Here is a 15,564-nt window from a genome sequence, read left to right as displayed (position 1 = left end):
TCTATTGAGTGGGCATCCTGTGGGCATCCTGTGACGACTGGGCGCCCTCAACAGAATCTCAGTGCGTTACCTAGCAACAGCATAACAACATAGTCAAAACTACTTTGCCCTCAAAAATGGTCAGAATAAGTCAACATAACCGAAGAAGTCTAATTAATTTTGAAGTTTTGCCGAAGATGTCTTAGTCGCACAATTTTACATCTAGCTAAGTAGTTTAGTGGTGGAAGGAGAGGTATTTCTGACGTTTGATAATGTACATCAACACTGGTCCATTACATCTCTAAAACTGAGCCAGCAACTTCATATGAAACGAAAGAGAAGCTAACCATCTTGTGCAACACTAAATACAATGATCCTTCAATAAAAGGTAGCTAGCTAACTACTGTAGTAACATTATTTTATCACAATTAACACATTTGAATTAAGCAGCAACTGCCAAGTTCTGCCCCGTGTCATTGCAGTATGGATTCAGGCAGCTGCTACTGCGCTGTGCAATCAGCTGAGCCGTCCTACAACGTTATAATGTAGAACTATAGGCAGACTGCTGCCAAATGAGACCATGTCTACAAATTCATCATCAAGCTGTCAAGCTACCGTAATTAAGTGACAAGCTGTACTCTGTTTAAAATTCCATCCCTGTGTTTATCAGTCAAGGTAGTTAGCAGTAGGCAAGCTACAACAACCTGAATCAGATGATGAAATCACTGGCGACCGATATACTTGCAGATATTTTGAGCGGAAGTTTTTAAGAGATGTCGTTTTTGTTTCTCCCAATCTGTCGGTGCCTGTGTCATTCTGCTCTAGTGCACTGCCCATGTTTCATAACGAGTCATACAGTATATATAGTCAGGTGGTGGGAGAATGCTCTTGGATGTATTCCGAATTTTGGAATAAGTGGCAGTTGGGACGTCGAGTGTGCATCGTCTCAAAGCCCAGTTTGTCCAAAACACTTGCAGACTCTATTGATCACTGTCGTACACAACAGCAAGTGGCCACTTGATAAAGGGCTTAGGGACCAAATGTTCGGTTTGAGATTCAATCTAAATCATTGTCTTGAGTTTGTTGTACGTGCCTGATAAACTGCCGAAATCCTCATACACTGGCCCTAAGAGGCATTGCGCTCTACTGGTGGTATTTCTGAAAGTTCCCTGAATGTATTTGTGGCCTTTGGAATTAGGAGTTACCAGACATTAGGAGTTACCAGACATTAGGAGTTACCTCACATTAGGCGTTACCTCACATTAGGAGTTACCAGACATTAGGAGTTACCTCACATTAGGAGTAATCTCACATTATGAGATACCTCACATTAGGAGTTACCAGACATTAGGAGTTACCTTACATTCCTCCTTCCTCTGTTTCCTTCTCTATTTCAACATAACAGGGGGGTGGGAGGGGGGGGGGGGTAGGACAAATGAATTAAAAACATGAGATTAGGGTGGATTAGTACACTCCATGACAATGTACTCCTGGGTGTACTGAATTATGTAATTTGAGTAATACTGGAACACACACACACACACACACACACACACACACACACACACACACACACACACACACACACACACACACACACACACACACACACTGTGTTGCCAGAGAAATTCCTTGTCACTGAGCTGAGCAGCAACAATATATTACAGTAAAAGGAAAATGGAGGTTGTGAGTCCCAAATGGAACCCTATTCCATGGACTACTTTTGACCAGGGCCCATAGAGCGCAGGTCAACTGTAGTGCACTACTTTTGACCAGGGCCCATAGAGCACAGGTTAACTGTAGTGCACTACTTTTGACCAGGGCCCACAGAGCGCAGGTCAACTGTAGTGCACTACTTTTGACCAGGGCCCATAGAGCGCAGGTCAACTGTAGTGCACTATTTAGAGAAAATAGTTCAACTTAGGATCCACTAAAAGGCTTTGCTTCCCTCCATCAGCAGAATCCCTTGATGAAATGTTATTGCCTATTATTTCAAAAAACTGTTTTCTCTCATTCTCTCGCACCCCATTCCCTATATAGCATAGTGCACTACATTTGACCAGAGCCCTATGGTGAATGCAATTTCAGACACAGCTAGTGTCTTGTTGTTTATTACAGGCAGAAGGAAATTAATGGTTGTAATGAAATGAGTGATTTGCTCCACCTCCCACTAGCTAGCAGGTCATGATGACTAAGATCCTGAGCTGTAGCAGATAGAGACCAAGCAAATGAACTTCAAATTAAACACTGCTTTCTGCATCAACTCCAAGCCTGATATCTGACTCATATGACTGGAGTGTCATTCTGATAATATTGTAAGACAGAGATCTCCTGCTGGTGCAGGCTGATCAGCCTATTAAACAATCCACCAGGTGATCAGCCTGTTAAACAATGCACCAGCTGATCACCCAGCAGTTTAATTAAAAGGGAAGAAAGGGGAGGATGAAGAGCGTGACAGAGGAGGAGGGAAGACAAAGGCAGAGGAGGGAGGAAGAGGAGGGAGGAGGAGAATGGCAGAGGAGGGAGGAAGAAAGAGGGAGAGGAGGGAGGAGGGAGGAAGACAGAGAGAGAGGAGGGAGGAAGAGGAGGGAGGAAGAGAGTGGCAGAGGAGGGAGGAAGAGAGAGGGAGAGGAGGGAGGAAGAGAGAGGGAGAGGAGGGAGGAAGACAGAGGGAGAGGAGAGAGGAAGAGGAAGGAGGAAGACAGAGGAGGGAGGAGGAAGGAGGAAGAGAGGGAGAGGAGGGAGGAAGAGAGAGGGAGAGGAGGGAGGAAGACAGAGTGAGAGGAGGGAGGAAGACAGAGGAGGGAGGAAGACAGAGGGAGAGGAGGAAGAGGAGGGAGGAAGACAGAGGGAGGAAGAGAGAGGGAGAGGAGGGAGGAAGAGAGAGAGGGAAGAGGATGGCTGGAGAGAGCAGTCTGGTTTGATGATCAGAACAGTAATGTTGGTGCAGCATAGTTCTTGGTTCGTCTGGTCTGGACCTATTCTGATGTATTGAGCCCTAACATTTCCTGCACTATGTCTCTTCATTCTGTTTAGTCCATTTAAATTAATAATGAAGCAAAGGAGAGGAGGGAAGAAGAGAAAGGAAGATAGGGAAGAGGAAGGGCTGGAGAGATGATCAGAACATCAATGTGATGGTAAAGGATTTGTCTGTTCTGGACCTCTTCTGATCTAACACCAACAACACCACATGTCTTAATTCAGTTCAGTCCTTTAAACTAAGTGTTTTAGGTATCTTACTAAGGGAAGAACCAGTGTGGTAATTACTGAAATCCATATGCAGTTTAGCCTTAACTTCAATAGGAGACAAAGGAAATAAATATAAGTTTGAGTTTTGGTGCAGGGTAAGATGAATTAATGATCAGAACAACAGTGTTGGTGCAGGGTTGTGTTGGGTGGTTTTGTTCTGATGGATTGAGCTCTAGCTCTACCATGTAGCCATGGCTCCTTAACTCTGTTTAGTCCAATTCTGTTTAGTCCAATTCTGTTTAGTCCATAGCTAAGAAAGGAGAGCAGAGAGAGACAGAGAGGGAAGATGTGATAATCAGAACAGTAGGGAAGTGGTAGGTTAGGTTCAGACCTGCTCTGGCCCTTTTCTCATATGTTAATGTATAGAGCACCAACACCACCAGTATCAAGACTCTTAGTTTAGTATTTTTATTAACTAAGGATCATGGGTAAGGGCCACCAGTATCAATACTCTTAGTTTAGTCCTTTAATTAACCAAGGATCATGGGTAAGGGCCACCAGTATCAATACTCTTAGTTTAGTCCTTTTATTAACTAAGGATCATGGGTAAGGGTCACCAGTATCAAGACTCTTAGTTTAGTCCTTTTATTAACTAAGGATCATGGATATCTCACCAAGAAAATACCCAGTACAGTGACATTAGGATCCTGTTGATCCAACAACAGGGTAGTGTTGGAGGGTTTGGTTCTGGTCTGATGTTCTGACCCACTATGGTCAATACTAAAAGGTGGGGTCAGGTCCTGGTCAGTTTGTTTTACAAATCACTTCTCTTCTTTTAAATCTACACTCTGAACACCAGAGCAGGTGTCCATTCTGTTACCAGAGTAGGTGTCCATTCTGTTACCAGAGCAGGTGTCCATTCTGTTACCAGAGCAGGTGTCCATTCAGTTACCAGAGCAGGTGTCCATTCTGTTACCAGAGCAGGTGTCCATTCTGTTACCAGAGCAGGTGTCCATTCAGTTACCAGAGCAGGTGTCCATTCAGTTACCAGAGCAGGTGTCCATTCTGTTACCAGAGCAGGTGTCCATTCTGTTACCAGAGCAGGTGTCCATTCTGTTACCAGAGCAGGTGTCCAGTCTGTTACCAGAGCAAAAGAAGAGAATGTATTCTTCCCAAATGGCACCATATTCCCCATATAGAGCCCTATAGGGACCTGATTAAAAGTAGTGCACTGCATAGGGAATAAGGTGTTGTTTGGGACGCGACCAATATATTGACTTCCTGGTATTTGTCCTCTGGCCTTGTTTCTCAGTTTGTTTTACCAATCATTTCTCTTTTTTTCCTAAAATTACTCTCAGCAGTGTTAGGTACAGTATTTGTCCTCTGCCCTCGCTGGTTTGTGTCAGTTTGTATAACTTGTCTTTTTCAAATACACCGGAAAAAAAAAGACAAAGTCTGACCAGGTGAAATTCAGGTGAAAAGCTATGATCCCTTATTGATGTCACTTGTTAAATCCACTTCAATCTGTGTAGATGAAGGGGAGGAGGCAGGTTAAAGAAGGATTTTTAAGCCTTGAGACAATTAAGACATGGATTGTGTATGTGTGTCATTCAGAGGGTGAATGGGCAAGACAAAAGATTTAAGTGCCTTTGAACAGGGTATGGTAGTAGGTGCCAGACGCACCGGTTTGAGTGAGTCAAGAACTGCAATACTGCTGGGTTTTTCATGCTCAACAGTTTCCCGTGTGTATCAAGAATTGTCCACCACCCAAAGGACATCCAGCCAACTTGACAAAACTGTGGGATGCATTGGAGTCAACATGGGCCAGCATCCCTGTGGAATGCTTTTGACACCTTGTAGAGTCCATGCCCTGACGAAATTGAGGATGTTCTGAGGGCAAAAGGTGTGCGTAATATGTTTTACACTCGGTGTATATTCCCCTTCAACATTGAAACAGCATTAGAAGTTAATATTGTCAAGCTGTAGTAAAACGAGGACATGAAAATGAAAATACCAATAATCATGTTCTTGGCTATTTCAAAGCTGCAGTCACCAATTCTCGTTCTGCGTACACAATGCAGTATTTTCTCATTCTGGTCAGGTAAACGCATTCTGCCTCTGGACCAATGAAGCCAGAAGTGTCGTCAAATTCCTTTTCAGTTTATTTTTTTTATTGAGTCTGTCAAACCACTGACCTTTTTGTCTCAGATGGAAAAATGACCCAAACAGTCATAATCTTGATCTATCATAACGAGAAGCAGCTGGCTTCTGACCTCGGAGTAGAGATTTTTCTATAGCTGTTGAATTTAACAATACAATAAGCAATGTAAGACCATTATTTATGCTACTGTCAAAATGTTTGCTAAGCTTATATACATAGCATACAATTAACGGAGATCCTAAATTGTAGATACAATTGCAGATACAAAAAATAAAGAATACTGAACCAAGATATGTTGCGATTTACACGTTGCAGATAGATTTATCCCATACATTTGAGAATCTAGTGAAGAAAATCACACCTTATCACTTATCTTGAAAATTACAGCTGCAAACGGCAATTTTCAAAAACAAATGTTACTTTCATTGACTGTACAATAAGCTAAGTGTCTTATAGAAATTCTCAGCACGCATTCAGATGGATAAGTGAGTCTCTCTATTCGACATGGACGAGGAGTCTCTCTATTCAGTTAGAAGCTTCCTTAATGGCACGAAGTTGCTGTTTTGTACTTAGCATCTGAATGACTGAAAGGAATACACCTTTCACTGAAAAAGAGAGCTCTACCTTTAAATGAGGCACGAGGTAGATTCCAATGGCAAAACTTGTGTTTCATCAGATTTAGTGCATACCTATCATTGAAAACACCCATTACTGCATATTTCCAGGAAATATATGAATAAATAACAGGCCTTATTCAATAAGGAAACATAATGGATAAACAATATGTTTCCATATTGAATGAGGCCTAATGGATAAACAATAGGCCTCATTCAATCAGGAAACATAATGGATAAACAATAGGCTTCATTCAATCAGGAAACATAATGGATAAACAATAGGCTTCATTCAATCAGGAAACATAATTGATAAACAATAGGCCTTATTCAATCAGGAAACATAATGGATAAACAATAGGCCTCATTCAATCAGGAAACATAATGGATAAACAATAGGCCTCATTCAATCAGGAAACATAATGGATAAACAATAGGCCTCCTTCAATCAGGAAACATAATGGATAAACAATAGGCCTCATTCAATCAGGAAACATAATGGATAAACAATAGGCCTCATTCAATCAGGAAACATAATGGATAAACAACAGGCCTCATTCAATCAGGAAACAGAAAGGATAAACAATTGGCCTCATTCAATCAGGAAACATAATGGATAAACAATAGGCCTCATTCAATCAGGAAACATAATGGATAAACAATAGGCTTCATTCAATCAGGAAACATAATTGATAAACAATAGGCCTTATTCAATCAGGAAACATAATGGATAAACAATAGGCCTCATTCAATCAGGAAACATAATGGATAAACAATAGGCCTCATTCAATCAGGAAACATAATGGATAAACAATAGGCCTCCTTCAATCAGGAAACATAATGGATAAACAATAGGCCTCATTCAATTAGGAAACATAATGGATAAACAACAGGCCTCATTCAATCAGGAAACAGAAAGGATAAACAATTGGCCTCATTCAATCAGGAAACATAATGGATAAACAATAGGCCTCATTCAATCAGGAAACATAATGGATAAACAACAGGCCTCATTCAATCAGGAAACAGAAAGGATAAACAATAGGCCTCGTTCACTCAGGAAACATAATGGATAAACAACAGGCCTCATTCAATCAGGAAACATAATGGATAAACAATAGGCCTCATTCAATCAGGAAACATAATGGATAAACAATAGGACTCATTCAATCAGGAAACATAATGGATAAACAATAGGCCTCATTCAATCAGGAAACATAATGGATAAACAATAGGACTTATTCAATCAGGAAACATAATGGCAAGAGAATACCAGTTGCTTGAGAAAGGAAAGAAATAACAGTTAGAATTTTTTGATTTTATTTAACTAGGCAGGTCAGTTAAGAACTGCCTAACCCAGACAATTGTGCCCCGCCCTATGGGACTCCCAATCATGGCCGGTTCTGATACAGCCTGGAATCAAACCAGGGTCTGTAAAGACGTCTCTAGCGCTGAGATGCAGTGCCTTAGACAGATGCGCCACTCGGGAGCCCCGAATTGATGATCAGAACAACAGTGTTGGTGCAGGGTAGTGTGAATTGATAATCGTAACAGTTTATTCCGAGTGGCAAAACCATTGAATTGGAGTGGACCATATTTCCACTGATTCAGAGTAAATTGTAAAAGGCACTCCACATAAATAGATTATCATGTGTTTCTGTGTGCTTCTGTGTGCTGCCTGGGAAGGTTGGTAAAAGAGCAAAAAAACACATTCTATTGGAATCTTTGTTTTTGGGCAAGTGCTTTCCTGGTGATGTTTCCGTCCAGTTCCCACATCAAGGTAAAATAGCCAGTTACCTGAGCTGAGACCCAGGTGGAAAAAGTCCCGGCTGGGCCATGGTGTTTTTTCTTGCCCACAGACCTGTCCGACGGACAGACGGAGCCTCAGGACACAGACATTAGGTGGCAGATGTCCTTTTCTCTCTCCGGCCGCTCGGCTCTTCTTTCTCTGTCACTGTGATGGACAAGATAATGGATTGTGATAATGAGAATCCTTCCAGAGGCTGGCCAAGAATGTTCATCACATCCCCTCCTGTCACCCTCACAGACACATAAATACAGGATACAGACCCCGGAAACAGGCCGTAGGGGCCAAGGTTCTAATAGTGGAACTGATATAATTTCACTAGCTTTGTGTTCCTGTGTGTGCGTGTGTGTGTGTGTGTTTGTGTAAAAGGTAATTGAAAGAAAGAGAAAGAAAGAAAGAGAGAGAGTGAACAAAAAACAATCAACTTCAAGGCCTCATAAACAGAGGGGGGGGGGGGGGGGCGGGGGGGTTGGAAGGTTGTTGATTCCTGTGGAAGTGACAGAGAGACAGACAGAGGACAGGTAAACAAGAAACAAGGAGAAGAGCCAGAGAAAGTGAGCAAGAGAGTGACAGAAAAAAAGAGAGAAAAAACTTGAATACTTGAAATGGTGCAGAGACAGGGTTGAAAGGGGTTGTTGATTCCTGTGTAGGTGAAGGATTCACCCCCAGGAATAGCAGCTAATCCTACTATGTGTGGGGCAGCAGCACCTCTCTCTCTCTCCCTGCATGGTAGGAGGACAGCAGCACCTCTCTCTCCCCCTCCATGCTAGGAGGGCAGCATCACCTCTCTCTCTCCCTGCAGGCTAGGAGGGCAGCAGCACCTCTCGCTCTCCCTGCAGGCTAGGAGGGCAGCAGCACCTCTCTCTCCCTGCAGGCTCGGAGGGCATCAGTCTCTCTCTCCCTGCAGACTAGGATGGCAGCAGCAACACCTCTCTCTCTCCCTGCAGGCTAGGAGGAGGTGTACAGAATATAATGTCACCCTAGCCAGCCATCAACTTATAAAGAAATCGCTTTCTTCTACCTCTTTAAGGGGAGAAAACATCCATGAAATGAACTAATGAATAGAGCAAGGGGGTTTTCTTGAACAGAAATATGTGCCTTAGTTATAACCCATATTTTTCACTGATCAGGTGACGTCGTTAGGAAAACTCCTGCCCATAACACATCACTTTTGATGGAGTAGCTTTGGTTTATGAATCATGTTTTCTTGACGTGACTCAAGGGTGTTGCGTCTTGTTGCATGGCCACCTGATGTGTAACTGAATTCATACTCGTTCATTACATTGTTGAAAGACTTGATAGTCCTCTCATACCCAATCATACCTATACAATGAATATATAGATGAAGATTTTGGCTTCATTTCTCAACCATAGTTTCTATTGTTCCAGCACCTGAAAAGCTATTGAGATGCCACCAAATGGTGCCAGTGATTGTCAGGGTCTACAATATGCATTTTCTTTGACAATGTCCCATTACATTTTCTATAGCACCATGTACATTAGGGCTGTGTGGAAGGACATTGGATTGGCTTTGAGCAGGTCTTCATCTAGTTGTATTTTGCTGTCATATTACATTGGACTGAATCGCTTCATGTTTAATTTCTATTCTTCAATCGTTTTATGTCTATAGCCTTGTACCCTTATAGGCTGACCAACCCGCTCGCGTCGTGTGCGCGAGCGTTGCAAAATAAAGTCCTCTCTATTTCTGACGCAGATCGCACTGCAAGTCCTGCCTCTCCCATCTCCTCATTGGTTTATAGAAGCAGGTACCCACGCGCCATCTCCTCATTGGTTATACCCACGTGGGTGATTGAAAGACGAACTGTGTTGCCGGTCGGTGTAGTAATACTATGAAAGTTTAGATGCCAATCACCATATAAGTTCAGATGAAAAAGCCTGGAAGGAGGAGAGACGACTACTGTAAATTGTCCGGTGGCGATTTTTATGAATTGTTCAGCAGTCCAATGGCTTGGAGGTAGAAGCTGTTGAGGGAGCCTTTTGGTCCTAGACTTCGCGTTGCAGTACTGCTTGCCGCACGGTAGCAGAGAAAACAGTCTATAACATGGGTGACAGGACTCTCTGTCAATTTTATGGGCTTTCCTCTGACACCGCCTATTATATAGGTCCTGGATGGCAGGAAGCTTGGCCCCAGTGATGTACTGGGCCGTTCGCACTACCCTCTGTAGAGCCTTATGGTCAGATGCCGAGCAGTTGCCATACCATCCTCCCTATAGGCCGTCTCATCGTTGTCAGTGATCAGGCCTAACATTGTTGTGTCGTCAGCAAACTTGATGATGTTGTTGGAGGCATGTTTGGCCACGCAGTTGTGGGTGAACAGGGAATACAGGAGGGGACTAAGTACACACCCCTGTGGGGCCCCTGTGTTAAGGATCAGCGTGGCAAACCTGTTGCTGCCTACTCTGACCACCTGGGGGCGGCCTGTCAGGAAGTCCAGGATCCAGTTGCAGAAAGAGATGTTTAGTCCCAGAGTCCTTAGCTTAGTCATGAACTTCGTGGCACTATGGTGTTGAACGTTGAGCTGTAGTCAATGGAAAGCATTCTCACATAGGTGTTCCTTTTGTCCAGGTGAGAAAAGGCAGTGTTGAATGTGATTGAGATTGCATCATCTGTGGATCTGTTGGGGCGGTATGCGAATTGGAGTGGGTCTAGGGTGTCCGGGAGGATGCTGTTGATGTGAGCCATGACCAGCCTTTCAAAGCACTTCATGGCTACCGACGTGAGTGCCACGGGGCGGTAATCATTTAGGCTGGTTACATTCACTTTCTTGGGCACAGGGTCTATGGTGGTCTGCTTGAAACATGTAGGTATTACAGACTCGGTCAGCGAGAGGTTGAAAATGTCAGTGAAGACACTTGACATTTGGTCAGCGCATGCTTTGAGTACACATCCTGGTAATCTGCCTGGCGCAGCGGCTTTGTGAATGTTGACCTGTTTAAAGGTTTTGTTGACATCGGCAACCGAGAGCGTTATCACACAGCCATCCAGAACAGCTGGTGCTCTCGTACATGCTTCAGTGTTGCTTGCCTCGAAGCGAGCATTAAAGGCATTTAGCTCATCTGGTAGGCTTGTGTCACTGGGCAGCTTGCGTCTGGGTTTCCCTTTGTTGTCCGTAATAGTTTTCAAGCCCTGCCACATCCGACGAGCATCAGAGCCGGTGTAGTAGGATTCAATCTTAATCCTGTTTTGACACTTTGCTTGTTTGATGGTTCGTCTGAGGGCATAGCGAGATTTCTTATAAGCATCCGGATTAGTGTCCCGCTCCTTGAAAGCGGCAGCTCTACCCTTTAGCTCGATGCGGATGTTGCCTGTAATCCATGGCTTCTGGTTGGGGTATGTACGTACAGTCACTGTGGGGACGACGTCATCGATGCACTTATTGATGAAGCCGATGACTGAGGTGGTGTATTCCTCAATGCCAACATGTCCCAGTCTGTGCTAGCAAAACATTCCTGTAGTGTAGCAGGACTGACTGACTTACTACTTGAGTAAAAGTCTAAAAGTATTTGGTTTTAAATATACTTAATTATCAAAAGTAAAAGAATAAGCCATTTCGAATTCCTTATGTTAAGCGGATAGCCAGCACACTCCAACACTCAGACATAATAAAAACAAAGTATTAGTGAGTCTGCCAGATCAGACCCAGTAGGGATGACCAGGGATGTTCTCTTGATAAGTGTGTGAATTGTACCACTTTCCTGTCAACATGTAACGAGTACTTTTTGGTGTGAGGGAAAATGTATGGAGTAAAAAGTACATTATTTTATTTTGGAATGTAGTGAAATAAAAGTTACATTTGTAAAGTAACTTACGTGGCTGTAAGTAAGAAAGTTAAAACAAGTAGACTTCTATTGGTGAGATAATCAGTGGTGTAAAGTAGTTAAGTAAAAATACTTTAAAGTCCTCTTCTCCACTCCTTTACTAATGTACAGTATTTACAGATGAATGCTTCTTCTCTCCGGCCATTAAATCAAGAGATCAAAGGGCTAATTGAAAACATAACATCTTGTTGAGATTTACAGCTAAAGGAGCTTTTTCTTATATTTTTTTTATTCACGATGAAGCCAAGAGACCAAACTGGAATGGACAAATGGTGAAATAATCTCAGTCCTTCCTTTGAAGAAATTTAATTGGGATTGAACTTGATGTCAAACTAATTTAGAAGTTTATGAGGGATGTCGTATCTTCCCATACTGTTAACTCTGAACTCCATAAACTGAAATGACCCGATGTGGAAAAACTGTTTTGACATATACAAATATTCTTTGTCTTGTGACGGATGTAGACTTTTGTTCTGATGACCTGTAATATGAATATTGATTTGATGTTTTCTAAAGACATTTGATTATCTGTATCTGTGTTATTTGACATTTTCTTCTACCGTTTTAATACATTTATGTCTATAGTTTATATATTTTTAGTTAGTCTTCATATTATCCTTACACTATTTTTGGCATACTAAATCTGTAAATATAATATTCTCATTTGTTCAACAAACTTGTTCAACAAACTTTCTCCTTTCCCTTAATAGTCAGGGCAAACCTGTTTTGGTGATTTCTGGTATATCATCAAAATAAATCAATCACAGCATGTTTTTGGACTCATTCAGCAGTTTTTACCTGATTAAGTACAATATCATTGGACAATAAATGTTGAACATTCAATTTACAGTGCCTTCAGAAAGTATTCATACCCCTTGACTTATTACACATTTTGTTGTGTTACATCCTGAATTCAAAATGGATTAAATAGATGCTTTTTCTCACCCATGTACACACAAAAACATCTAATTTACATAAGTATTCAAACCCCTGAGTCAATACATGTTGGAATCACCTTTGGCAGTGATTACAGCTGTGAGTCTTTCTGGGTAAGTCTCTAAGAGCTTTGCACACCAGGATTGTACAATATTTATGCATTATTCTTTTAAAAATGCTCCAAGCTTTGTCAAGTTGTTTGTTGATCATTAGTAGAGAGACATTTTCTTGCCATAGATTTTCAAGACAATTTTAGTCAAAACTGTATCTAGGCCACTCAGGAACATTCAATGTTGACTTGGTAAGCAACAGTGTATATTTGGATTGGTGTTTTAGGTTATTGTCCTGCTGAAAGATGAATTTGTCTCCTCTAGGATTTTGCCTGTGCTTAGCTCTATTCCTTTCCATTTTTATCCTAAACAAGTCCCTAGCCCTTGCTGATGACAAGCATGCCCATAACATGATGCAGCCACCACAATGCTTGAAAACATGTAGAGTAGTTTTCAGTGATGTGTTGTGTTGGAATTGCCCCAAACATAACACTTTGTATTCAGGACATACATTTAATTTATTTGCCACATTCTTTGCAGTTTTACTTTAGTGCCTTATCGCAAACAGGATGAATGTATTGGAATATTTTTTGTTTGTACAGGCTACCTTCTTTTCACGCTGTCATTTAAATTAGTATTATGGAATAACTACAATGTTGTTAATCCATGCACAGTTTTCTCCTATCACAGCATTAAACTCTGTAACTGTTTTAAAGTCACCAGTGGCCTCATAAGTGGTTCCCTCTCTGGCAACTGAGTTAGGAAGGATACCTGTATGTTTGTAGTGACTGGGTATATTGATACACCGTACAAAGTGCAGTGGGGTAAAGTACTTAAGTAAAAATACTTTAAAGTACTACTTAAGTCATTTTGTGGGTTATCTGTATGTTACTTTAATATTTATATGTTTGACAACATTTACTTTTACTTCACTACATTCCTAAAGAAAATTATGTACTTTTTAATCCATACATTTTCCCTGACACCCAAAAGTAGTCATTACATGTTGACAGGAAAATGGTCCAATTCACACACTTATCAAGAGAACATCCCTGGTGCTTCATGCTTCATTTTGTAAATGGAGTGTGCCCCTGGCTATCTAAATGTTTTTTAAATAATAATTAAGAAAATGGTGACGTCTAGTTTGCTTAATATAAGGAATATGAAATGATTTATACTTTTACTTTTACTTTAATACTTAAGTATATTTTAGAAATTACATTTAGTTTTGATACTTAAGTATATTTAAAAACAAATACGTGTAGACTTTTAATCAAGTAGTATTTTACTGGGCAACTTTCACTTTTACTTGATTCATTTTCTATTAAGGTATCTTTACTTTTACTTAAGTATTTAAATTGGGTACTTTTTCCACCACTGCCAAAGTATAAATAATTACTTCACCATGTTCAACGGGATATTCAATGTCTGTATTTATGTTATTATTGTTATCTTGCTTACAATCGGTGCCATACTTAGCAAGGCATTGAAAAATCTACCTGATCTTTGTGGTTGAATCTTCGTTTGAAATGCACTGCTTGACTTAGGGACTTTACAGATAATTGTATGTGTGAGGCACAAAGATCAGGTAGTCATTCAAAAATCATGTTAAACACTATTATTGCACACAGAGTGAGTCCATGCAACTTATTATGTCACTTGTTCAGCACATTTATACTTCTGAACTTAGTATTTAGGCTTGCCATAACAAACGGGTTGAATACTTATTGACTCAAGACACTCCAGCTTTTCATTTTTAATTAATTTGTAAAAAAAATAAAAATATCTATATCTCTATATATATATAGAGTAGGCTGAATGTTTGATGTTCCCTACTTCTAGACTAGATCACCCATAGCGTCCGTAGGCTGAATGTTTGATGTTCCCTACTTCTAGACTAGATCACCCATAGCGTCTGTAGGCTGAATGTTTGATGTTCCCTACTTCTAGACTAGATCATCCATAGCGTCTGTAGGCTGAATGTTTAATGTTCCCTACTTCTAGACTAGATCACCCATAGCGTCTGTAGGCTGAATGTTTGATGTTCCCTACTTCTAGACTAGATCACCCATAGCGTCTGTAGGCTGAATGTTTGATTTTCCCAGGTTTGAACAAGTTTTACTGAAGTCAAGGAGATCAAAAATATTCAAACATCGACTGTCTGTGTTAAGCATGGTTCGACATCTCTGTCAGAATTGCCTGGCATGATTGTCTATACAATAAGACAATGTCACGTATGTCAGGATGTACCCACGCTTGTTAGCCGTGTGTGCAGATCAGAGGACTATGGAAATGCAGAGAACTATGCAGGCCATGGGCATCATTAAGTGGGATTTGACTATTCATCTGATGATTGACAATACAGTTATTGTGCTCCTAGCGTTCATAATATTAAAAGATGGATAGCTGAGACTAATCATATAATCTTCTTACTGTATGCTCCTGTTGTCCATCTTAACTCATCCCTTCTTTCTCCTCTCTCTCTCCTCAGATTCCTCAGATTAGCTATGCCTCCACGGCCCCGGAGTTGAGCGATGACCGGCGATATGACTTCTTCTCCCGAGTAGTGCCTCCGGACTCGTTCCAGGCCCAAGCCATGGTGGACATAGTCAAGGCCATGGGCTGGAACTATGTATCTACCGTCGCATCAGAAGGATCCTATGGAGAGAAGGGAGTGGATGCCTTCCAACAGCTGTCCAGAGAAGCAGGTGAGTCCCAAAGTAACCTCTCTGGTGAATCTGGCCGTAATGGCCATGTACTCTTAAATCTCCACCCGGTACAGCCAGAAGAGGACTGGCCACCCCTCGGAGCCTGGTTCCTCTCTACACAGTACAGACAGTAGAGGACTGGCCACCCCTCTGAGCCTGGTTCCTCTCTACCCAGTACAACTAGAAGAGGACTGGCCACCCATCTGAGCCTGATTCCCCTATACCCAGTATAGCCAGAAGAGGACTGGCCACCCCTCTATAGGTTTCTTTAAAAATTCCCA

The 15,564-nt window shown here is 41.6% G+C and overlaps 1 protein-coding gene across 1 annotated transcript in view; it reads left to right on the top strand.

Moving 5' to 3' along the window:
• grm7 (glutamate metabotropic receptor 7) overlaps positions 1-15,564 on the top strand; it is a 358,641-nt gene that overhangs the window by 85,124 nt on the left and 257,953 nt on the right. The window contains exon 2 of the mRNA XM_045705724.2: positions 15,067-15,283. Coding sequence (XP_045561680.1) covers positions 15,067-15,283 — 217 coding nt within the window. The remainder of the gene's footprint in view (positions 1-15,066; positions 15,284-15,564) is intronic.

This window comes from Salmo salar, chromosome 22 (genome assembly GCF_965601325.2).
Source record: "Salmo salar chromosome 22, fSalSal1, whole genome shotgun sequence".
NCBI lineage: Eukaryota > Metazoa > Chordata > Actinopteri > Salmoniformes > Salmonidae > Salmo > Salmo salar.
The sequence above is the reverse complement of the archived record's forward strand: the minus strand, read 5'-3'. Positions and strand labels throughout refer to the sequence as shown.